Source organism: Mastigoproctus giganteus, chromosome 8 (assembly GCF_048544385.1).
Source record: "Mastigoproctus giganteus isolate SK-2022 chromosome 8, ASM4854438v1, whole genome shotgun sequence".
NCBI lineage: Eukaryota > Metazoa > Arthropoda > Arachnida > Uropygi > Thelyphonidae > Mastigoproctus > Mastigoproctus giganteus.
Window position 1 is genome coordinate 16,500,387 of NC_143582.1, and position 26,730 is coordinate 16,527,116.

Consider the following 26,730-nt stretch of genomic DNA (forward strand, 5'->3'; position numbering starts at 1 on the left):
TTTTTGTTTTAAAATTTAATTTTTAACCTTTTTTTTTTTGCTGGATTGGAAGCTATTTTATTCATCAGGATTTGCACAATTTATCGCGTTCCTCATTATATGAAATTTATGAAATTTTCTTCTCTTTTTTTCTGTTGTTGTTCTTGCATTATACTCTTTTCCCCCCCTCACTTCTGTCGCTTTTTCAGTTTTTCGTTCTGCAAATGGAAATTGCTTGTTTGCAGGATAAAAAATTTCACAAAAAATACAAATAATTAGTACAATAGCCCAAAATTTGAGAGTCCATTGTACAGGTATTCTTCCCTTATTTATCCATCCACCTATCTACCTACCTATCAATCAGGGTGCATTTATATTTTTAGCATCTATAGACACTCCCAAAACAAGGCCACTTATGTGGAATATATTAGACTCCAACTAAAACTGCAAATATTGCTTCAGAGTTAACTGATAGGAAAATGCACCTGCAAGAATATGATCCCACTCCTAAATTCTAAAAAATATGTATAAAAATAAAAACAGTGCATGTGTCAGGCATCAGAAGGTTCAATGCCATCCATGACTCATGTTTTTGAACTTTACCAGGACGCAAGTGTCATTTCACAGGATGATGAGTTGAATGCAACATAAAAATAATACCGTGTACTTTAATAATGTGGTTGCAAAAGGGCAATATCTAATGCAGGGTTCTATTTTGACTTAAGCGAAAATGCTAATCTATTAATTTGGAAAGGATTTTACATCAATTAGAAATACCCTGTTTTGAATCTGCTCTGAGCTGCTGCTTCTTCTTCCTTAGTAAATGTTGACTCTCTCTCTCTCTTGGGGTAGTTCAGAAATTTTTTTTTTGGCTGGTGCAGCATAAGCCTCGGCTTCCTTGCACCATATGGCTAATAATAATGATAGCATTGAGCATTAAACTGAAAGTTATATATCTGTTGTGTTTCTAACAGACTGGTATTCATACACAATTATAGCAAAAGTTCTAAGATTCCCACTAAAGGTTGTTTGCCTGCTTATTGCTTATAAAGTATTTTATAAAGTAAGTTAGATACATCAAGAATAAAATTTAATTCATTCAAACTAAATGAAATTTAATGAATAACAGTCAAAGGAAAACCAATAGGGATCTCCAGAATCTGGACAAAGAAATACAGTACATTAAATTCTTTCAGCCAGTTGTTATCATCTGCAATTCAGCAACAAGATTATCAGCAAGACCATCCTAGCCTTCAGAATTTCTCCCTCCTCAGCCCTAGAGGGGAGAGGAAGAGGCCAACTGATTAGTTATTGCTTTCCCTGACTATCTCAAATAGGATAAGAGGTATCCAAGGTCTGGAAGGAAACAAAGTGAAAATTTGCCACACAGACACAAACTCTCCCATTACAGGAAGGTTATTATGACTGCCTGAACCAAAATGGCAACAGGGTCCCATACCCAGTTGGCTCCCCCTCTTCTGAACAGGAAGTTCTCACAGTAGCAACCAAGGAGATAATACCAGAACCAAAAACTAGCAAAGTACCACCAGTTCTACATGATGCATCACAGCACATCTATCTTAGCATAACAAGGCTCCATTAAGCACCTCTAACAGATCTGCCACAGGCATTATTTTATTCATTTATTGGTGTATGCAGCTCCTACCAAACTATGGAACTACATGTTTATTGTGTGTTGATACTCCCTGTTTATTGTATAGTGTAATGTCAGGTTGTGGTGAAATCAGCTCATTGCTGTGAGCTAATTTCTGTCTCTGGCATGTGGAACTGGGCCAGGGATCTACCATCCAGCTCGGGTATTGTCACACCAATTTAATCAGCATACTGATCTTAAAGCACCACAGCAGTGTAAAGTATGCAGATTAAGAAAAAAGCATTAGTTTAAAAGAAAGGCAGGACCTATAAGGATAAGGAGAAGAAGAAATAGAAGAAACAAAGTACAGATTCAGATGGTCCCTATGATATGCATTTTAGAAGACTAAACACAGTCTGTCCTGCTCTTGACATACTGCCAAGCCTTCCAGAAATATGGATACAAAACACCTTGCACCAAGTGTGTCGAGCAACAATTTACAACCAAACAATTAGTACAAGTCTGATCATTGTTCATGTTCGTGTACATACATGCAGCGTAGGAGTGTCTGCCTCTCACACAGTGTGAACAAGTTGGTTCCTGTGAATAATGTCCTGCAGTATGCAGACAACGATAACACACAAGAAAATATCTACTGAACCTATGGCTACCCATAAAAACATATCCAGAGCACTCCAATTTATCCCTCAATCTGGGACTGACAGTCAATATCCAAATCCTATACCCATCAGACTTGTTTATCCTCTAGGAAGAGACCTTTACATTCCCTAACAAAATCCTCCTTCAGGATACCAAAGCCCGATAGTTCCTGCAACAGTTCATGTTCTTGAATTCTTTTGTCCACATAAAATATGATAATGCAAAGTAAAGGTCGCAAAACCCTTTGCACAGAAAATCCCATGTCCTTTAAGTGTGTACTAGACTCGAGTAGTTGTACATCCTTAGGAGTACTTACCTCCACTAGCATTAGCAGGAAATCCAAATACAGCTTTGTCCTTTTCAGCCAACAATGCATCACACCACTGCCCCCACACCTTTCACAGCCATCAGCCTCTGAAATTATTACAAGACCATAGAAGTCAGACACAGAAAGAAGCAGTATACAGTTCCAGAGGACATGTAAAAAACTATCCTCCCAGCAAACCAGGACAGAATGGACCAATCAGAATGAAGACAATCTCAGAAAGAATGTAGGATTACCAGTCCAGTACTGGCAGGATGGCATATAAACAGTTCCCTTAGTAAGGACTGTTTTTTTTATTTTCATTGCTGATGGATACAGGACTATAGGAAAGTCAGCCGAATTGCAGTGTCACGTAATTTCCAAATTTCATTTTTTTTTTTTTTTTTTGTGTTTAATTTTACCAGGATGCATTTCACAGGATGAATAATAAGCAATCCTTATAGGTTTCTTAGATCTTTTGTACTAATTGACTGTGAATATTAGTCAATCAGAAACACAGCAGACATAATTTCAGTTTAGGAAGGGAACAGGAGGTTTTTCTTAGTCAAAGCAGCAACTTTAATCTTCAACTTCCCCCAAAGAAAAATCCATAGTGTGCTACTTTACAGTAGTACAGCTTCAATACTACTGACTTTTATGTATGAAAGTAACCATTAGGGATTATTAAGTTAAAAAATTAGCAAGCATGTAAACATTTGTCCAATTAAGTAGGTCTCTTTACTGAAGAAGTTCAGAATAGCTTTGAAACCAATGGGAGTATTTCTGAACATTGTAAAATTTTTCCTAAATTAATGAATTAGATTTGCAGGGTAATGTTTTCTCTTATTCAATTTATATGCTTTAATTTTTTATCCCTTTACTAGGATATCGTAATATCAATGTCTTTATTTCCCTCCCTCTCTTAATTAGTTAAAAAAAATTAATTGACCAAACATATTCTTTACAATCAGCAAATGCAATAGTTATTTATTTAACAATCCAAGCTAACTCAGTCTTTCTTGACCTTCTTCGGGCAGCCCTTTGGCGTATGCCAAAATATGCAACATTCATAAAAAACTTGTCTTCTTCATTTAAGACTATATTCTGTTTTTTTAATTGATCATAGAGAGTTGCAATCTTGCCCTCTCCCCTAAGGGGACATTGCAGTCCATTGGTTGAGAACAACTGATCTAAGCTACAAACATGTATAGAAAAGTCTTAAATATTTGGTTGATGGGAGCATTAAAAATTTCCATTTTAAAACAAAACTGCTCTAAATGCACCACACTATATATATATTAATTTGGGGAGAAGGAAAGAATTCTTACACTAAACACTATATTGTTAATATCTGTTCAGTTACAACTGTGACAATGTGGTTTTAATATGAAAATAGAAGATGACAGTCACTGTGCCTTCTAATGTCTGATGAATAGAATATTGCAATCAGTCCTCTCATAATCATATCCCTAGGGTTTTAAGGTTACTATTATATTTGATAAACAGGGTATAAAAATATTTCACACTTTAAACAAGATGTCTGTATTCTATAGAATAATGGTATTGCTAATTTAATGCTAACTAATGTATACTATTACTCTATAATGATGTTCTTCTGTGGTTTTTTTCACTCGCCACTTGTTTGTTTGGTTTTTAGGAGCATTAGCAACTAAGGCCATATTGCTCCGGGATATGCGGTGGTCATTCCCTGACCTTTCCACATCCTCCATATTTGGTGGTGACGGGCTCGAACCCCGGTCTAATCAAGAAGCGTGTGCTACGCACTGCTGCTCCTTCCCACCTGGCTACGGAGGCGCCACTCGCCACTTGTATCAGTACAAGATTTCCCATTGTAACCCACATTAATTTTAGCTGCATTATGGATGAATGCTGTACCAGTTTTCAATAGATAATCCTTGCTTGGTGCATTATGGCCTTAGCTGCCAGTTCACCACCATTAAACAACCAATCAGTCAATAACTAAGCTTAAACAGAGCTATTAATATCATCACAAAAACATCACACCTTTAATATAAGGCATCACAAAAACAAGCATGTTTATGTATTGTTTCAATTCAAGCTTGCAAAATAATCAACATTGACAGTGCACTGCACTCAAAACTTAGTACCTTGGTTGAAGATTGTTATTCTACAATATGAAATTCTAAGCAAGTTATGATTAAAATAAATGTGAAAATTTTTACAATTATGGCATTTAAACTATGCTCCTAGTGAGTGCTTACTAGGTAGCATGATGCTTTAACAATTTTGCTGCTGGCTCTGATTACCTTTTTGACCCAGGATTAAGTCAATCGGGATGGGAAAGGACAGACATTTTTTGGTTTTCTCCTCTCTATGACTGAATTCATCAGCCTCCGGCAAAGGTTGATTGACAAAAATATGCAGTTTTTCTTCTGTCAAATTGAAAGAAAAAGTTCTAAATGTATGGTTGTTTCACTCCAATTGGATTAAAAAACCTGATGTCACATATTTGCGTAAAGAAGCCATGAATATGTAAAAGAATTTTCTCCTTTATCTACATGTACTAAAAATTATTTAATAAGATGCTGTGATGTGAATAATCTCTGAGTATATTGATGGTTAGTTGTTAAAAGGATTTAAGTATTCTCATAAGAAATATACATTGTATGGTCTAGATACAGAAGAATTCTTAAGAATTTGAATAGTTTCTTTTTTATTTTTAAAGAAACTATATAGTGTAATCAGTAATGTTTAAAATTTTAGAGACCCTGCTTCATTGAGTGGTTATTGCTATAAATTTGGAATACATCCAGGTAAACAAAAAAACCCATGTTTTTGGAAATTTAATAAATAATCCACATATACACTAAATAATAAAAATACACACACATCTATATCAGAATCTATATATATCATTCTAATCAATGGTAGCATGAAAATTCATCTACTTCAAATGCTTAGCAATGTCTACTTTCATCTCCAGCGATTGTGTTCTGTTTATTTGGGGGGGGGATGAAAACAAACTAACGGCACAGCTGAGTGGTCAATCACAAGAATGCAGTAACACATATGTCTGAGTAGATGTTAACCATATTCCATTTTATGTTTCTGTAGAGATTTATTTTTTAAAATTACAGTACATTACAAAAAGCCCAAAATTAACAATTTCAAAAGGTGTGACAAGTCAAAATTCTAAAGGTGTGGAATATGTACACAAGATACGTTTTATAAAGGATATGACAGCAAAAATATTGCTATAAGAATGAATAACACAAGGAATGGTTAAAATAAGAATAGAGCATGATTGAAATTTGGGGTTCTTTATAAAAGTGATCCTTGGATGTAGATTAAAGAAACTATGACAACTAAGAAAGTTATGCCAACTTAAGAAGCAAGCAACACGCTACACCAAACCCTAAGTTATAACCAAGTTCCTTTTCAGTCCTCTGTGATGAGCGGTGAAACCTCATAAAAATAGGGGAAGATATAGAGCAGATCATGTCTATCCCACTGATAATTTTAATGGCATCAGCGATCAAGAAAATTTAAAAAATATGAAGAGTTTCTGCTCAGGTGATATTAACTGCATAATACTCATAATTCTCCAGTTATAGATATTATGGATCACAGATATGTTTATGATAGTTTACATGGTTATTCTAGGCAGTTACCAAGTATTAACCACTCTAAACAACACTGAACCATAAGAAAATCAAAATACATGTATGGCAGATACTTAGTGAAAGGGAAAAGGGGGTTAGGATCCCTTATTTAAATATAAGATATTGTGAAAAGTTGTGGATACCTTTTATGTAAATCCTTACGTAAAAGCTGCCACAGGGTTAAGGTACTGCACAATCGCACGTGACACAAAGCACATGAAAACATGCCAACTGTAGTTGGTAATGGAAAACTTCAAAATGGGGATAGAACTGCAAAAGGCTCTTCATATTGTCTCTGTCAGTTATCCACAAAGATGCCTTGAGGTCCAAGATTAAAGTGAAAACTGTTTTAGAGGAAGATGGACTGACAAGGAAAAACAGGTATATCACCAACAAAAAATTGGGATTAATCCTAAATTGGAGCACTCAACTAATGACAACAGTCATGTCAGGTTTCTCAGAGTAGTGAAATTCACACACAGTGACAGTAAGGGATGTTGAACACACCCTTGATCTTCACAAGCAATAAAATTTGGTACTGCATATGGGTAGCAGTAATCTCAGAATAACAATTGGGTGGTACCACACTTAAGGTAGTGCAGAACAAGAGAGACCAGTGGTGTAGGGTTGGGAGAGAAGACATTTGCCACAGGGTGCTAGTCCATGGAGGCACCAGCTGCCATTATTTATATAGTTAGGAATGTGAATATATTGCATTGTGCCCTGGTCACCATATAACCTTGCTATACCTCTGAAAAAGATCTAAGGATAATTATACAGTCCGGCATGGAGTTTTCTGAACACTATGGATAGGCTGTTTACAAATACACAGCATAAAATTCCTTTACATAGTTAGCAAAAACATTTGGTGGTGCCAGGTGCAGTTTGTGGGAGGGGGATATTGATGGCATGCAACACACTTCCAACGTAATATATGGCATGTTGCAGGAAAGGGTTGGGTACCCTGGGCTGTACTATATAATTTTCTACATCACAGAAAGTTACTTTCTTCAGCTTATCTTTTCAAATCTTGATAATTTGGCATGTTAGCTTTAATCTGCATCTAGGGTTGGTTTAAAACAAGTTTTCTGGATTCTACAAAATTTCTTGATACTTTGTATCAAGAAATTTTGTACTGAATCATTTAATCCTTTGAATCCTTTGTATCAAGAATATGTACTGAATAATTTAATCCTTGTTATCAGTAACCCAAGAGCAGGCATGCTTGCATATAAAAGTATGCTAAAAATAAAATAAAAATTAATGTGTAAATTTTTGTATTCCCTCAATATTATTTTAATTTCTAACCTGATTCATTGAATGTACTGTATAACTGTGGCCATACTTATACAACTGTATAAGTATGGCCATAGTAAAATCAAACAGCAATGAGATTGCCACGTTGGCACACTGTACATATACTGGCAAATATAATGCATTACTGATTATCTCCAGTGCTCCTACTCATCAATCAACAAATTTTAACCAGAAAGCTTTTAAACAAATATATTCTATACTCTAAATATAGATGTTTATTACTCTAGATGAGTTTGCAACAGTTCTAGTTAGTAATAATCCCTACAATTAAATTCATTATTATTATTATTTTTTTTTTACTGTGCCAATTCTTTTATTAAGGGTATTCAAATATGTAATGACTAATCAGTTAACTTAATGACCAAGACGAACAAGTTAGTGCAAAGCATCGTTTTTTGTTACATCTCATATTGTGAATGTCTTCACAACAAGTTGCCTGTCATTGCACTACCCCAAATAAACAATGCATATCCAGTAGAGAAGACTAGTGTTATTTATTATCCGCTGAAAATAAGTAACATCGCTTACTTATTATCCACCAAGAATAAGTAACATTACTTATTATGAAGTAATAAGTAATATCATGCTATAATATTCTTAGTGGATAATAAGTAACATTAGTCTTCTCTACTGGGGAGGTGTTGGTTATTCGAGGCAATGCAATAACAGGCAACTTGTGAAGGCATTCACAATATCAGATGTGATAAAAAAACGATGCCATTTCACTTACTTTGGTGATTTACTATGAACTAAAATGATGCTTTGCACTAACTTGTTTGCCCAGTGGAGAAAGGAATCACTTTATAATATACTGAAATGTAATATATAAAATTACTAATTTTTATGTTATATATACTTGTATGGTATTGTATACGTACAGAATAATATCGAGGTTCATTTCCATATATACATACGCATGTATATATACATTTATAGATATACACACACACAATTTCTACACATATATAGTCCCGCTGTCTAATTGTAATATCATTCATAATGACCAACTGTGTTTTTGTAATTTGTACTGTTCATATCTCAATAAAATTATATTATAATCCATAGATATTTCTTTCTCAAATAATGAACACAGCTTCTAAATAAGTTAAAAATTACGTCTTAGTGCAAAATAATCAATTTAATCGGTGCCATTAATCATTAATGAATCATTTGAAACCATGCTAAGCTAAGTCTGCCAAACAAGGTCACTATAATGAAAAATTACTGAAACCTGAACCAAGTCAATAATTTAGAGTCACTGATTCAAAGATAATAAATCTTACATTCAGCAAAAATTAATTAAACAAATAAATAAATATGATCTTTATTGTAAGGTGCAAAGGTACATGGAGGTACCCAGACTTTACAAACCCTTCATGGCACTATCTCTGGTTTGCCGAAACAGTGGCATGCACATGAAAATATAACAGAATATCGCTGTCCATAAATAATTTATACTATAAAAAAATATATATTTTTTTTTATTTGAAGACAAATTTTCTTTATGCCAGTTTTATGTTATTTTAAGAAGTAATTAACACATACTTCTTAAAAGAAGTATGTGTTAATTCTTTTAATTTTGAAATAACACATACACTATATGCTATGTATGTGTTAAAAAATAATTCAACACTTCACCCAGAACTTTGTAATTATTTGAGAGAGAGAGAGATGGGGTAGTCAGCACACAAGCTTAACCGAGGCTAAGATCGACTATATCAGTTAAGTAAAAAAAAAAAAAAGTAAAGTGCAGTCATTATCAACCCACTGCAGGATGGAAGCCTCCTCAACAATTCATGCTGAGGGAAATGGACCATAATCTGCCACACTGGTCCAGTGCGGGTTGGCAGATCGACTGTATTCAGCAGTCAGGGGCTTGAACCCCGGTCTACTCAAAGAGCGTGTGCTACTGCACTCCTGCTCCTGCCCACTCGGCTACGGAGGCCTATATCAGTTATTAGCTTTCAAAAAAGAAAATGTGTCCAGAGCTCAGCATGAAGCATGTGAAGAAAGTAATGTTAAAATGTTTTTACTTGATAATTATATTTTAATTAATCAATTACATCAATATATGCAGTAAAAGAAAATCCAAGTAAGAATAATACTGATGGATACCAAAATTTGGTGACACCCTTTGGAACACTACAAAAAACACCTGCTGTGTCAACTCTATCCACTTTGGAAAGCTCTCTTTTATGATTTATCAGCTACATGTAAGTAAGGAAAACCATAAGCATTCAGATAGCAGTTTATTTATTTTTTTTTTTTTCAAAATGAAAATAAAAATAAAATAAAACATTAAGTTCGTTTTGAACCCAGAATGACACTGTTACTAAGCTCATACTGAACAGATACTGCTAATCTTGATACTTATGTTTCAACTACAAAGCTTATCTTTTAAACTAATAACGCAGAATTGTTAAATTCTACGTTATTAGTGTAAAAGTATGTGTGTGTGTGTGTGTTAACACAGAATTACAGAGTACATAATCAGATGTATTTCACTGAGACAAGGGAAAAAAGAAAAAAAAACACGGAATTTCTTGAATGGTTCCTCAGTAATTCCATTTTTATGTTTTTAGAAGCACACATTACCCCTTCCTTAAACATATTATAGGTAGATACATATTACTATGTAAGATACTCATATCTAATAATTATGCTGAAGATACCAGATAAGGGATTATTTTTGCCCTCCTTTCTATTTGATATACAGGGGGTCAGCCAAGTGGAAATGAAATTTTGATTGTCTAAATTTAAATTACAGACTGCAGTAGATGTAAATTTAAAGACTAGTACTAATGCTTCTAACAGGTTTAGAGTTTAGTATTAATGCTTTTCAAGTCCAATTGCATAATGGTGAACATTAACTATCCTGTATACACAACACAGGAAGCATATGCACCACCAGAGACAACATGGTGTTTGGTACATCGATCACTGTAAACACCGGGTAGTGCAATGAAGTGTTTAGTTTCTTACAGCTGAAGAAATCTCTCTGGTGAAAGCCAGTGAAATTCCCTGGTATATGGAAAAGGTATATATTTATAACTGTATCATGCTCACAAGTATAGGAATGGGCAAGTGGTTACCATAATGCAGGGGTGGTGAACCTTTTTAAGGGTGCGTGCCAAAATTAGCTAAATCTTTTAAAAAATATCCTCACGTGCCCCTCGGAAGGCAATATTCAAGACATTTAATCACACAATTTCATCAGTATATCTCACCACTCCAACTTCAAACAAATCACGGTATAAATACAGCTATTTACTGAATAGTGTGACATCACTACATGCCTGGTAGAGAGAACAGGCATGCACAGGTCACGACTCAAGGTGGATTCCTGGAGTGACATTCTGAAGTTTGAAATCTTTTTGGGATGCTCTGAATTCCCTGTGCCACTTTGGACACATGTGTCATAGGTTCGCCATAATGAAAGGAAAACTGGAGGAATACCTTTGTTCCAACATAAGTTCACACAATTGCTACAGAAGGAAATGCCATCAGGACAGAACAGTGTATGAGAGTTGATGTGGCCAATAAGCAGGATGTTAGTCATCGTTCTGCCCATACCACAATCCATGACAGATTGCAGTAAAGGAAGGTCTGTGCAAAGTGGATTGCATCTGCAGCACATTTTATTAAGAGGAAGAAAATGACTTCTTTGTGTAGTGACTGGACGAGACAGGGTGGAGGTACTTTGAACCAAAAAGCAAACAATGCATCATGCAGCGAAAACATTGGTCATCATCACAACTGCAGAAATTCTAAACTTTCAAAAGAATTAGGAGGGTTATGTCCACACTGTTGAACTCACAGAGATGGCTGCTTTGTCATTTCATACGTAGAGGCAAAACAGCTGACTCGCAAAATTAAGCACGATTCCTCAAAGTACATCTAGGAGGCACCATCAAAAACAAGGAATTTGAATTTCAGCAGTATAATTTTGTTACATAACAACACATGAATACATTGCTTAAACTACAGCAACTATTCAGACACTATACTGGGAAGTGAACAAGCATCCCTGTATAGGCCAGACTTGTCACAAGGTGACAATTCGTACCTGTACAGGGATGCTTAGTTAATTCAATGAAAACCTCTAGTGTACAGATGGGATAAGTGCCTGAACTGAGGTGGGGATTTTTTAAAAAAAATAAAGTACCAGTTATTTTTTTAAAAATAATAAAGTACCAGTTATTTTAAAAAAAAAAAAAAAAAAAGTTTTCATTTCACTCACTCTTGTATATGTATCTTGTGGAGCTTTTTCATGAATGCTTTTGATCCAAAGTTCTCTCAAGACTTAAAATTTTCTGTCAAGGGACACTGGGGGAGGAGGTAATCATCCCACATAATCAATTAGGTTATAAAATATTTTAAAATAACTACTGCCATTATGAAAACAATACTTAACTTTATGGCGATTATTGTATAGTACTACCGACCAGAAAAAAAATTTGGTGAGAATTATATATCACAGTGTTATAAAAAAAAATCATGCACACTTAGGTTACAGTTTTTTTTTAAATAACTATTGCCATTTGTAAATATATTAATTTTACAATGCTTATATTATAGTAGCATTGACTAGAAAAAAAAAGAAAGAAAAAATAAGAAAAAAAAAATTGCAAATATTCCCAAATAACTATGCTTAAAAGGGGCACTTTAAAATAGAGCTGTCAGTATTCCACATAACCACTTGTAACAAAATGGGTACCTGCCTACTTAAAAATTAAAGGGTTACTTATGCACTACTTAAATATAAAGGGTGACTAATACACTGAAATCACAAGCTCCCCAAAAATGTCTTTAATTAAAGTTGGAAAGAATTCAGACAGAGTGAACCACAATACAAACTGATAAATATTTATTAAATAATGTTATTTACAAAAGTGAAGGTTGCCAAAAATGCAAAATTTGTAACCGTAATCACATTTTTCAAACTGATGCATATTTTACTTCATCAAAAGCTTTACGAGCTTTCTTTAGTTCTTCATTCATTGTTAGCAGATCTTTTACACGTGCATACTTTCGTGGGTCTTTTCTCACCAGAAACACTATATCTTCAACCTGTACTCTTCCGGTCCTTCCTATTTCCATAGCCTTGTGTGTCTGGCAAGATAAAAAAAAAAACAAAAAGGGAGATGTGAATAGTATGTTTGGGTACGCAATGAAGCAGCACTGCTTTTGGTACAAAAAATATATTCCTGGATATCAAAAATTAATAGAAAGACATGCAGCATATCTGTGCACATGCACCATTAATTTCCTGTCAATGGCTTCCTAAAGCTTTTTTTGGAGAGTTCCCTGAAAGTGTATGATGCACCTGAGAAATAAGAATTTTGCTGGAGGCCGGCTATGTGGAGTGAGTTTCTCCATGAAATTCTGTACATAATTACTTTTAAATATTAATTTTTTTCTTACTTTGACTTAGTTGCCCAACAGAGTGAAACTCTCAAAAATCAAATCAAATCAAATCAAATCAAATCAGAATTAAAATAATAATAATAATAATAAATTTTTGTACAATATCGCAAAAAATTTCTTAAAAACTCTTCATTATTACTTTTTTGATGTGTCGTTATTTTCTATATCTCTTTATGTATCATTTCATTCAAGTTGATTCGATTTAATCAACTTTTTCGATCTGCATTCAGGAAAATTTTAGCTTTTATAAGCCAAAATCAGACAACAGTGACTGACAGGCATGATCTCCTCTTCCGATTTTAAAAGCTGTCTTTGTGTTCACACATATATATATATATATATATATATATATAACTTGTGTATATATTATAACTTGTGTTTGAAATGCTGGAAGCATAGATAAGAGATAGCTGCACTTACTGGAAAATTCAAAGGCAAATCATGTAAATGGACACATTTGGAACTTAATTGAAACAACCTTACAACAAAATGTATACAGATTTCAAAATTGCACAGAAATAGGGGAGCATTTTCTACAGCTAAAAATTAAAAAAAAGTTCCTATAAACATGTCTCAAAAGTCTTTATTTTTGAGATATTAAATCGTAAATTACAAAAATGTGTAAAATGCAAAAATATTTTATGTTCAAATTTGTCATAAAAATATGACAAAACCGACATAAATAGTGTAACAGTTTTATTCTACTACAGGAACCATACTAATCACTAAGTTGTGAGTAACCAGTATAACAGAGTACATATTAGCAGTGTTAATATCTTTATTAGTTGAGTTTCAGGCTCTACAAAGATTGTCTCATTGTTTATAGTGCACCATTTGTTAAATTGCTATTATGGGGAACACTACAAATCTTGTTACTTTTGTTCAGTTAACTGATATGATTTTAATTTATGGTAAGGTTCAAAAGAATTCTATAGATGCTGTTTGCAGATATGCCAAAAAAATTTCAACTCAAGTACCAGTCAATCATTTGCTGCCGTGGAGAGAACTTAAAAAAACAGTTATATCTCCCTCTACTAATGTTCACTCAATGAAACCACTGAGTGAACATTAGTAGAGGGAGATATTGACAAACTGCATATGTTGAAGAACAAATACTTTGTGCAGTTCAAATATCTCCTACCACAAGTATCAGAATTATGTCAAGTCACCTAAATGCCCTAACAACCACCACAAGATATGAATAAATGCAAAAACTTTTGTCTGTGGTTCATTTTGAAATGTATATGTGATCCTGAATTTCTGAGCCATGATCTCCATTACAGATGCAGCAGCACACATGTTTATAAGAAATGGAATTAGACTCTCAAAACATTCATGGGCCAAAGAAAACTCATACACGATTGTCAGTACTCATTATCAATATACCATTTATTTTAATGTTTGGTGTGGCATTCTTGCCCTGTGGTGTTAATGTTTGATGGCATACCTACATTTGCTGTGGAACAATTTGTGGGAACTACTGGCACACATACCCCTTGAAAATCAGAGGATGTGGTTTATGCATGTACAATTGTGTGTTCGTGGGCCAATCTGTAGGCCAAAAAACCAAGCATAACAAAACCCTAGTAGTTTCTACACTCAATATTGGCTTACTAAGCAACTGAAGAGGACTTTTAAAAATTCCTCCAGTTGTTGCTGGGAATTAAATCCAGACCTCTCCAAATGAATGACAAGTGGTGAAATCATTATACTGTCATGGAGGATGTCACGATGGTGCACCAGCCCACTTTCCCCCGCTGTTTCTTACTTCTTAAACACAGATAATGACTGATGGATTGGTCAGAATGGCCCTTTTTGCCATCACCAGACTTTCATCCCTAGATTATTTTCCACTGAGTGTTTTGTACTGAACAAAATGGAAAATAATAATATATCTTACTCTAAAAGTTTTCTTTTAAGAGGTTTATTTCAATTTCTTTTTGTGTTTTGTAATTTATAATTAATGCTTATTATCTCGAAAATCAAGACTTTTGAGACATTTATAGGAATATGTCTCTTTTCCTCTTGTTTTTAGCATTAATAGAGGCATAAGATGCAAGAAAACAAGCTTATAGCATCAGTCAAAAAAAAAAAAAAAAAAAAACCCCTCCCATTTCACCCCTCCTCCATTCATGCCTGTCCAGTTCAGCCTTAAATTTATTTAGGCTATCAAATTCTGCAACAAGAGATGGAAGTCTGTTCCACCAATCAACTACCCCCTGGCTAAAGGCAAATTTACACACACCTCTTCAACAACTGTCTTTCCTCAATTTAAGTCTATGCCCCCTCAGGTTCTTAATCTGAGCAAGAGGAAGAATCCTAATCAGCTTTCAGCTTGCTCAACCCATTCAAGGCCTTATACACCTCAATCAGATCACCTCACATGTGCCTACTCTCCAGGTGCTGCAATTTGCAGAACTTAAGCCTCACCAATCTTGTTGCCCTTCTTTGTACTCATTCTAGCAACTCTACATCCTTTCTAAAATGGGGCCTCCAGACCTGTACACAGTACTCAAGGTGTGGCCTGACCATTGCCTTGTACAACAGGATAATCAACTCCCTGTCAGCAAAATTCCTGTATATCATTGATAAGACTCCATGACCTGCCCTGGCAGCCAGTCTGCACTACTCAGCAAACTTCATATCTGACTGCACAATTATCCCCTAGGTCTTTTTCTCTTTCCACTTCCCTGAGTGTAGTACCACACAGTTGGTACGTTTCTCTTGGGTTATTGCTACCCATATGCAGTACTTTGCATTTGCCAATGTTAAACTTCAGTTGCCACTTCTCACCCCATTGGCCCCAATTTATCTAGATCCAGTTGGAGTCGCATGCTGTCTTTACTGTCATTAACAACCCTGTCAACCTTTGTATCACCTGCAAACTTGGACATTAAGCCTGATATACCTTCATCAATATCATTGATGAATACACAAAACAACAATGGGCCCAACACCGAACCCTGGGGAACTCCACTAATAAAATTTGTCCACGAAGAGCAGTGTCCACTGATTACTACTCTGTTGTCTCCCACTCAACCATCCCTTTATCCATTGTAGCAACTTACACTTAATGCCATACCACTCCAATTTGTAAAATGGATGTAATTTATCTGCAAAATATGCTCCTACATTTGTTATATGCAATTTTGAAACCTCCTGTATATACACACGTACTCCAGAGAACGTTAAGAGTTGTATGTTGAATACTTTAGAAGCATAAATACTTCTCTTAAATTTCTTAAAAAAAAAAAAAAAAAAAAAAAAGACAGACCACTAATCGTCAGAAATTTGAAGTAAAAAATTTACTGTATGGCAAATACCTCTCTTTGAAATACAGGCCAAATAACTGCAAAATTATATACAGAGTAGCAAACAAGACTAAAAAGCAAGCAAGAAAGAGGGTTATATTCTTAATAAAAGAATACAAGTTACTAATAAAGTTAGCGTATAAGATGTAAAAATTGGATCATTATTGTAGACCAATGATATTTTGCTGTTAAATGGTAGCTTTCAAGATCCTAAATGATCTCTGAATAAATCAGATAAAGTGTTGTAGACAATTTGGCATGCAAATTAGTTACACAAAAATGTTTTTAAAGTTGGGAGAGACAAGAGAAATTTTAAGGAATCAAATATAGACTACAATAACCAAAAACTAGAATAAGTTAGCAAATGTAGGAAATCTAGTGTTTAATGAAGATGGAGGAGTAGATGCAAGAGAAATTAGCCAAAAAGGTAAAACTGGCTGTTATAACAGTTTTTAAGCATGGAGCCGAGAACTGTGAGGAAACAAAGGGAATGATAAAAAAATAATTTAAATCTTCGGAAATGGATTTTGAGAAAAATAAATGGAACCAATGGTAAGATCACATTACAAACAAAGAAATAAAAAAAAAAAAAAGCTTAGGGTAACTAACATCCAACAAAGTAAAAATTAATGGTAATAGGCCTAGAGACAAAGAAGTTAGACTGAATTCCTGAGGGTATCAAGGAAGTATGATACTTTCTTGATAGCACCAGAAAAGAGAGGAAAGAACTTCTTCTGGGCTAAAGACGCAACAGGAAATAGGAGAGCATGAAAGAAAATAGTGAATGGAAGACCAATAGTTTAGGAGGACTAAGCTGGAGAAAATCAGGTTTCTTAAAGTCTACACAGCACTTGAAATTAAATTTAACTAACAAAATACACCATAGCTCATAAAAATAAACTACATTTGCAGTGTAAAGGCAGTGATTTAATTATATTTTTTAATTACAGTATTATTTTGTACATCTTTTGGCATCTCTCATATTGTGGAATCACTTCACAACTGGGTTGGCATGATTGCAACACCAGGGTACCTGCCCACCCACCGACAATAGGCCAACAAGCCTTGAAACGGTACCATCTGGGTGGTGGTGGTATCCACTGAGAATAAGTAACAATAGTCTTCTCTATTAGTGAAGCGTTACTTATTCGAGATAGTACAATACGTGGTGACTCATTGTGAAGGTAGTCACAATATGAGATACAATTAAATCGATGCCTTTACACCTATATTTTATAGTTAAATCATGCTCATATCCTATTATGCCTTGTGCATTTATATTTTTATTACATTTTATATTAAAATACAGCCACAGGATTTTTACAGTATGCTTTTAAACATTAGCTTACATTTAACTTTTGTTGTTTTCTGTTGTTCAGACTTAGCTGTCAAGAGCATTTCTAAAACTGCACCAGAAAGACCTGAATTCAGCCTACCCACATCTGATTCCAGTTGTGAAGTGATTCCACAATATGAGAGATGCCAAAAGATGTACAAAATAATACTGTAATTAAAAAATATAATTAAATCGCTGCCTTTACACTGCAAATGTAGTTTATTTTTATGAGCTATGGTGTATTTTGTTAGTTAAATTTAATTTCAAGTGCTGTGTAGACTTTAAATATTTTCTGACATTCAGCACTGCTATGAGGACTTATTAAAATGCCAAGAATGATCTGGGATAATTTGTTACATTTTATGCTCCTTTGTGCACTTGTCAGTTCCCCAAAACCAACAACCATTGTGTACATCAATTCTTTCTTTGTTCATAATAGCATCTAGTAGATTCTCACAATGAAATCGATAGGAATGATCTGCAAAATATTTATTTATTTTTTATCTTCAATTATATTGAGAAGTACCAGAAACTTTTTTTTTTTTTTTTTTTTTTTTTTGTGAAATCAGTTGGTTTCAATTAGTTTAAAAAAACTTGTTTTCCAAATATAGTTATTGGATGATGAATTGGTTCTCCGAATATGATTATATAAAGTTTAAATAATATTTAATGTAACACTCATGATAACCTAGTCAGGCAACTTGCTATCTATGAATTCTATTTGGAGTTAACAGACCTGACTGCAAAACTAAGTCCAAAATTTACAAAAATTTATTCCTAAAGTCGCCGGGGTTTTGCTATGAGTGTATTAAATATTTGAAGTAGTACACTTCATTTGAATGTATCAGTATACAAATCACCTTGACAATATAATGCATAAACTTGCACTAATGCTTTTTTTTTTTTTTTTATCACACATATAAAAACATCTTATGGTGAAGTTTTACCACAACCAGTTTGATGTTCAATGTGTGTTATCTTTGCACTTACCTCTCACTGGTCTTTTGTAACTGACTAACAAGGAAGATCGCCTTTATTGACAGGAGAACGCAGCATTTTGGCTCTTATTTCTAGACTATTGGCAATGTGAGTTAGAAGTTGAAAAAGTGCAATTTTTTATTTGAAAATAAACCTTTAATTATATTAGGTTTTAATAAACTTTAAGTTCTTTTATTAATCTTTATTGTTTTCTAAATTAAGAGAGTGTATCATTCCTAGATTATATAGTATGCATTTCACTGAAAACAAAATGCCTGCAAAAGAAAGTTTGCCTTTTTTTATGATCAAATAAACGATTATGGCAAACTGTTCCCACATGTTTACCACTGCTATGTTCATTAGCAAAATTAAGAAAAAAAATTGCAAAACTTTTTAAAAATCCCAATTTTAATGCAGTTTTCCCATTTTCTTATGGGGGGGGGAATGGAATTTTTGCAAAAAAAAGAGAGAAATTCTACAGTACCAACCCTAGTATAATGGTAAGATGGAGGAGTCAAACTGAATCGAAAAGATGGGATTCTACATCGTAAATCTTGACAGCTGGTAGTTATGAATATGCATGTGTGTTGTGTATTTTTGGTGATTATTAAGCATTTTTTATTTATTCATTCTTAAAAATGACTAGTAAAAAGAAAGGTCAAGCATGTACATTAAATAGGTTGCATAAAAAAACAGTAGAAAGGCATTATATTGGAAGTGAAGAGAAGGTGATATTACTTATGAAAATGGATGATTGTAGAAGTAATTATAATGTTTATAAATATAACAGTTATAATGAACAATATACCATACTTTATATATGATTGTTAGTTAATCAAACATGCTATTTGTATTTTCACGCAGGGCTCTTGTCAGGAATGTAATCTCCTATTATATCACTGTTCTTATAGAAAAATTGGTTTTGACTTGGAGCACCTTTTCTAGGAACATAACTTGCTGTGAGTCTGATGTCATCATGTATATCAGGGGTGGCCAACAAGTCGATCACGGATTTAATTTCGGTCGATCACGACGAATTTTAATACAGTCATCGCTCGATTTGTGCACCTTGTGCAATAAAATTTTTGAGATGGTAGATCGTGGCACATTTTGAAGGAAAAAAGTAGATCACATCACAAATTAAGTTGGCGAATCCTGATGTATATGATTCCAGGGATATATATACTGTACATAATTAACATTTACAGTGCATAAATATAACATGCAAATATTATATTTGCATAGTGTAGGCTAGTTTTGCTTACAACTGGAATGCCAAGAATGTATCAACCTTTTTATAGCACCAGGTCTACAGAAAGAGACCCTAATATTTCTGTTTGTAATTTAGCATATTTTGAAGAACCATTAAGGTTAAATAATGGAATACGCTCTATATATTAAAATGAATACTTGTTTTAACTAACTTTTTCTAATATATTGATATAAAAATTATTTTCTTTGTATATTTTACTTCAACTTTCTAGGAACACAAATGCATCTGTTGCACTTGTTTTCTGTACAATGCTAAGAATGCACATGTTTTTATTTAAAAACTGGAAAAAAAGTAATTTCTGTATTTAGCATTATTTTTAATGTTAATTTTTAATTGAAAACGAAATTCTGTTGCACTATTATCTTAGCCACACCTGATAGCCATAGTGAATATATTAAAGTATGGAGGCATCCTCTAATACATCACCCACATGCCCCAGTTATGTTATGAACTGGATTGCATCCACTGATTGGTTAAAGAGAGATGTTAACAGTAACTAAAATTACAAAATAGAGATTTGTGATTACAAGTCAATGCAAGGATTTTGGTTGACTGGAGCAAGCGGATAATGTAAATGTAAAATTATGGTAAGTAATGTGATAGTAAGTGGAAAAAGATTTCACATCTAAATAACACAACTGCACAAAAAATAAAAAAAAAGTACCATATTACTCACAATTTCAGTAATAAATTCGATTACTAAATCTTCAAGAAGGTCAACAGATTCAGTATAAGGATTCTGATCATCTCCAAATCCATACATCATGCACCTCACTATAAATAAAAATTTTTAATTCAGTTATAGAATGATAAATAAATAATACTGGTACAAATTACTCATTCCAAAACAACTAAATTCTAAAAATTCAATTTGTTCCCTATAATCCCAATATATTTTTCCCAAATTTTGTTTTGTAATTAACAGTCAATTATATTTAATTTTGTAATGTTGAGGGTTTCGTGTCTGTCAGAGCTCAAAATACCCACTGCAATCAAGCATTATCAAAAATTTCTTACTGACATCAATATTCCTTACTAAGTGATATGAAATAAAATATATCATATTTGAAATGACAGTAATTATTTTAAAAACTTGACCCTCACACCACATATTCAAGTTTTTACCTCTCTAAATTCTACAAAACTTGTTATCTTTCACAGAGTCAAGTAAAGTTATCAAAGAATAAATAATTACCCAGAAAACATTAAAAGGTTAAAAACTTCAGAAATGACAAGCCTTCTATTCCAGACTAATCAATTAGAACACAAAACAAGAAATCAACTCAGTTCTTATGGTGGAGTTTCAGATGATGTTTAGCAACTTTCTATGAGAAATGTCCAAAGTCTTAGCAATGACTGGCCACTAGATTTGGTCAAACTAAGGAACCAGTCTGATAATGCTCCAAGTACTTCTTTGTCATGATATTTTTCAGTAACAGTCTCCTATATATGGGAATTAAAATATGAAATGTAAATTCAATCTTTTGTTGAAAAGTATTAAAGGTTCAACAGAACTTGTCATTTAGAGTTTTGGGAAAAATGTGATTTCATAGCAAAAAAATTCAGTAAACCACCATACCTGACACAACCTGGCCTTCTAAAATGTTTCATTTCAATAGCATTTTGTTTCAAGAAACAAGTTTGAGTGCAGCATCAATACTAAAAAAAAGTAAATTACATACTCATAGTGCTATATGTGCAGACTCGAAATAGACACTGGTATATAGCTGCACACCAGTGGTTTTGATGAATTTTTTATATAATCTTTAAAAGTCATAATTTATAACAATCAACAAAATATAATGGGGGACTTTAATTTCCCAGATATTGACTGGAATTTGTGGGTTGGTCACTCGCACACTAGCAAGGCTTTTGTGGATTTATTGGATGATTGTTTTCTACATCAGCATGTTCGTGAGGCAACGAGAGGGAACAATACTCTTGATCTGATTATCAGTAGTGATTCCTCATGCATTAAGAACCTGCAGATAAATGAACCACTAGGTGGCAGTGATCACAGTGTGTTGAAGTGGGATTTGCTCAAGGAGGTAACTACCATCAGAGGTAAAGGGAGGGGTTTTTGTTTTCGTAAAGGCGACTATGATGGTCTGAGACAGTATTTAAATTCTATACAGTGGGACCAACTGATGATGTTACCAACAGCAAACTCAAAATGGGAAGCATTCAAGGAACTAATCTTGGAGGCTACCAGGCTTTACATACCAACTAAGAAATATTGTTCAAGGTTTAGGCCTAAATGGTTGTCAGATGAACTAATGAGACATGTGGCAGAGAAGAAAAATGCATGGGATACATACAAATTAATGGGTGACATGGAAGCCTATGATAGATATAAGTTGGTCTGTAACCAAGTCACAAAGGAGATTAGGCAGGCAAAGGCAGACTATGAAAAATCCTTGGCAAAGGATGCAAAGAAAAACAGAAAAGAGTTCTTTACATACTTGAACTCGAAAAGGAAAGGGATGAATCAGATTGGTCCACTGGATATTGATGGTTCAACAGTTGAGGATCCTGCTCAGGTGGCTAACAATCTAAACGAGTATTTTGCATCTACATTCACGCATGAGGAGTTATTCAGGAAGGAGAATGATGTAGGTAAAGTAAACATTGGCAGTGAGCTGGATGATTTTGTAATAACTGAGAGGAAAGTGGAGGAGAGATTGTTGGGGATAAACATAAAAAAGGCACCTGGGGTGGATGGGATCTATCCAGTTATATTAAAGGAGGCAGCAAAGGAAGTAAGCAAACCCTTAGCCATAATTATGAGAGCTTCCTTGGACTCAGGGGAGGTACCTATGGACTGGAGATGTGCAAATGTGACCCCAATTCACAAAGGAGGTTCAAAGGCTGACACAAGTAATTATAGACCTGTTAGTTTAACTTCTGTTCCAGGTAAATTAATGGAGGCACTGGTTAAAGAAGCACTGCAGGATCATCTAGACAAGAATTCAGTTATAGCTCAGACGCAGCATGGTTTTGTTAAGGGCAGGTCTTGCCTGACCAATTTGATTGGATACTATGATGTAGTCACAAAAGAACTGGATGCAGGGAATAACTTTGATATTATATATTTGGATCTTAGAAAGGCTTTTGATACTGTTGCACATGGAAGACTGCTGCACAAATTGGAGCAGTGTGGCATTGGAGGCAAATTGCTGCTATGGATAAGGGGATGGTTGAGTGGCAGAAGACAGAGAGTGGTAATCAATGGACACTGCTCAACGTGGACTAATGTTATTAGTGGAGTTCCTCAAGGTTCAGTGTTGGGTCCGTTGTTGTTTTCGGTGTTTATGAATGATATTGATGATGGGATATCAAGTTTAATGTCCAAGTTTGCAGATGATACAAAGGTTGGCAGGGTCGTTAAGGACAATACTGACGCTATGCTGCTGCAACAGGATCTGGACAGGTTGAACAGATGGGCTGAGAGGTGGCAAATGAGGTTTAACATCGACAAATGTAAAGTGCTGCATATGGGAAACAGTAACCCCAGAGCAACGTATCAACTCTGCGGTACTACACTGACAGTGGTGGAGAATGAAAAGGACCTGGGGGTAATTGTGCAGGCAGATATGAAGTTCTCTGAGCAGTGCAGACGAGCTGCAAGAGTAGCTCATGGTGTCTTGTCAATGATATACAGGAATTTTTCTAGCAGGGATAAGGAGGTGATTATTCCCTTGTATAAGGCAATGGTAAGGCCACATCTTGAGTACTGTATACAGGTCTGGAGGCCTCATTTCAAGAAGGATGTAGAGCTGCTGGAACGGGTACAGAGAAGGGCAACAAGATTAGTAAATGGAACAAAGGGTTGCTCTTACGAAGAAAGGCTTAAGTTTTGCAAATTACAGAGTCTGGAGACTAGGCACCGGCGAGGTGATCTGATAGAGGTGTATAAGGCTTTGAATGGTTTGAGCATGCTCAATGCCAATGGGATTCTTCATCTTTCTCAGAATAATCACCTCAGAGGGCATAAATTCAAATTGAGGAAGGACGGATGTCGGATAGATGTGCGGAAATTTGCCTTTGGCCAGCGGGTGGTTGGTTGGTGGAACCGACTTCCATCACTGGTTGTTGAAGTTGATAGCCTAAACAAATTTAAAGCTCAACTGGACAGGTATTTCGAACGAACGGAGGGGTGAAATGGGAGTGGGTTTTTTTTTTTTTTTTTTTGTTTTTTTTGGCTGATGCTGAATAAGCTTGCTTTCTTGCATCATATGCCTCTGCTAATGCTAATGCTAATGCTAAATTATATAGTTAGTTCTAAGTACCAAAACAGTGAAAAAAAGTCCATATAAACAAGTCCAATTCTGAATGGTTATGGAGCTATATATGACTTTTTGAATTTTAAAAATGGTTTTGGAGTTTTGAACGGTAAAAAATAATAAAATAAATACGAATAAGCAAACATATACCTATTATAAATAACCATTTACCTTGGAACTTCCAATTCTTATTTATTTTTTATTATTTTATTGTTGAAGCTCTGCAGCCATTTTTGAATTGGCCCAGTATTTACAGAGGCGGACAAAAAAACTACATCACCTTAAAAAAAAGTAACATTTGTAATGAAATGTATAAGATACTGTTTGATTACAGTCATTTTGTTTGTCGCAAAGCAAAGGTATTGTGTCAGATAACACTTCTATTACATCAGACAGTAATTGCAAGGTACTGCATCAGCCATTTATATAAATACGGCATTGGAAGGGCATACACACTCATTAGCATCCTGTTTTGCGGAGCATATGTAAGCATGGCTCCATATGTTCAGTTGACACTAAGAAAAAAAAAGTGTAGATGTTGCTCTGTCCCAGGAAGGGCTTTCTATCGCTGATAAAATAGGCTGTAAACAGTATCCTGGGTGCTGAAATTAAAGAGTGAAACTGGTGATGTGAAGAGAAGACCTGGATCAGGCTGTAAGAGAGTGATTACGCCTTCCCAAGGTTGATATTTGAAACGGCTATGCCTTCATAATCGCCACGGTAGAGCTCCTGATCTAAAACTGGGCTTTGAGATGGCCTCTGGTGTTGAAGCAAGTACACAAACTATCCAAGGACTGCTTTTGGAATGTGGTTTGCATGCCTATCGACCCAATAAGAAGCCTATGTTGACCCAACAAATGAGGAAGAAGTACTTGCTTGGGCTAAAACGCATGTTTCATGAACAAAAGAGCAATGGGACATGGTCATCTTTTTGACGAATCGAAATTCAACCTGCATGGCTCGGATGGAAAGCGATATGTCAGCAGACGAAAATCGAAGGCATACTATCCTGACTGCAAAGTTCCCCGCCGGCCAGATGGTCTGGAGATGCATAACAAGCAAAGGGGTGGGGCGAATTAAGTTTATTAACGGAATGGTGAATGCTATCTAATTGCTATCTTGGAGGAGTGCCCGAAACCCGTTATTAGCGATTACTGCACAGATGTCCAAAACTGCATTTTTCAACAGGATTCAGCACCTTGAAGTAGACATGGCACTATTTACCAATTTGGTCAATCAAAACAATAAAACATTAACCACGTATCAGAAAAACGACTACATTACTATGGCTCAGTTAAAGGAATTGAAGGCCGGAACCTACAACATTCCTGAAGATATGTAGCACATTTAGTCTGAACCTTTGTTTATCAATATTATTTCATATATGAATTTGAATTATATAATTAACTTTTAATATCCTTTTGTGTTAGGCAAATTATGTATTACGTTAGCACATTATATGTGCTTATTCTTTCTTAACCATATAACAGTCCTAAAAATCACTTTCTGCATGAAAATTAAAAGCTCTCTATATATATAGTAACCACCTGTCTCAAGGCTTTGAAGTTTTACTGTATATACTAGCTAATAAAAATCTTTCCCCTGCTCGACATTTTTTACCCTTGGCAAGACAGGATGTGAAAAATATACTATTTCTCATAGTGCGAAACTACAACAATATTATTATTATTATTATTATTAGCCATATGGTGCAAGGATGTCTGAGGCTTATGCTGCACCAGCCAAAAAAGAATTTTCTGAATTACCCTGAAAAAAAAAAAGAGAGAGAGAGAGAGAGAGAGAGAGAGAGAGAGAGAGAGAGAGAGAGAGAGAGAGAGAGAGAGAAGAGAAGTAGAAAAGAATCACCAAGAAAGAGAAGAATGATGATATCCAGCCCCAGGACCTTGGGTGTGCCAAGCCCATACTCACCAGATGTGAGCCCCTGGGGTTGTATAAAAGAACAAAGAAAAAAATAGCTTAATCATTAATATTATGTCTATTCTTCTAATATTGCAGGGTTTTGTGATATATACTGCAGTCAAGAAAAAACAAACAAACAAATTTAAAATAATAATATCAAAATAATCAAAATTAGTAAATTTAATGCAGGTAAATTACTAATTTATCTGCATTCAATTTACTAAATTTGCCTGAAGTCTCAGAGCTTCCAGGTAAAACTGGTCATGGAGAAACTTAAAAAGGGTTTATATAGATGAAAAACACACCAACTGTTACAGGAAGATGGGTGGGGGAAGAACATAAACAGTTATAATACTACAATCAAACAAAACTCTCATCATCACAATCTAAGAGTATTATAAAACAAAAAAAAAAAAAAAAAAAAGAAGAAAAAAAAATCAAAAAAATCAAAATCACAGATCACATATTAGTCACTAACATATAAAACAATAAAATCCTCTACTCAAATACAGCCAATTTTCTTTTTGAGTAACAACTTATACTGTAGTTGAGCTCTCCACAAGTTTGAATCAATATCAAAAGAACATGCTGGATAAAACAAGTTGTTAATGGCGTTAATGACAGTATGCTACTGCAACGTTTCCAAAACTGTGTTCCACAAGATGTGAACAAGTGTTCCATGAAAAATAGTAATTAATAATTAA

At 34.5% G+C, this 26,730-nt stretch overlaps 1 protein-coding gene across 1 annotated transcript in view; it reads right to left on the bottom strand.

Annotated features, from left to right (window-relative positions):
* Positions 1-12,348: 12,348 nt before the first annotated feature.
* Positions 12,349-26,730, bottom strand: part of LOC150081296 (transcription initiation factor TFIID subunit 13-like) — a 32,887-nt gene continuing 18,505 nt past the window's right edge. Inside the window, exons 3-4 of the mRNA XM_090379257.1 lie at positions 20,500-20,597; positions 12,349-12,610 (exon numbers count right to left, since the gene is read on the bottom strand). Coding sequence (XP_090235383.1) covers positions 12,437-12,610; positions 20,500-20,597 — 272 coding nt within the window. The 3' untranslated portion in view covers positions 12,349-12,436. The remainder of the gene's footprint in view (positions 12,611-20,499; positions 20,598-26,730) is intronic.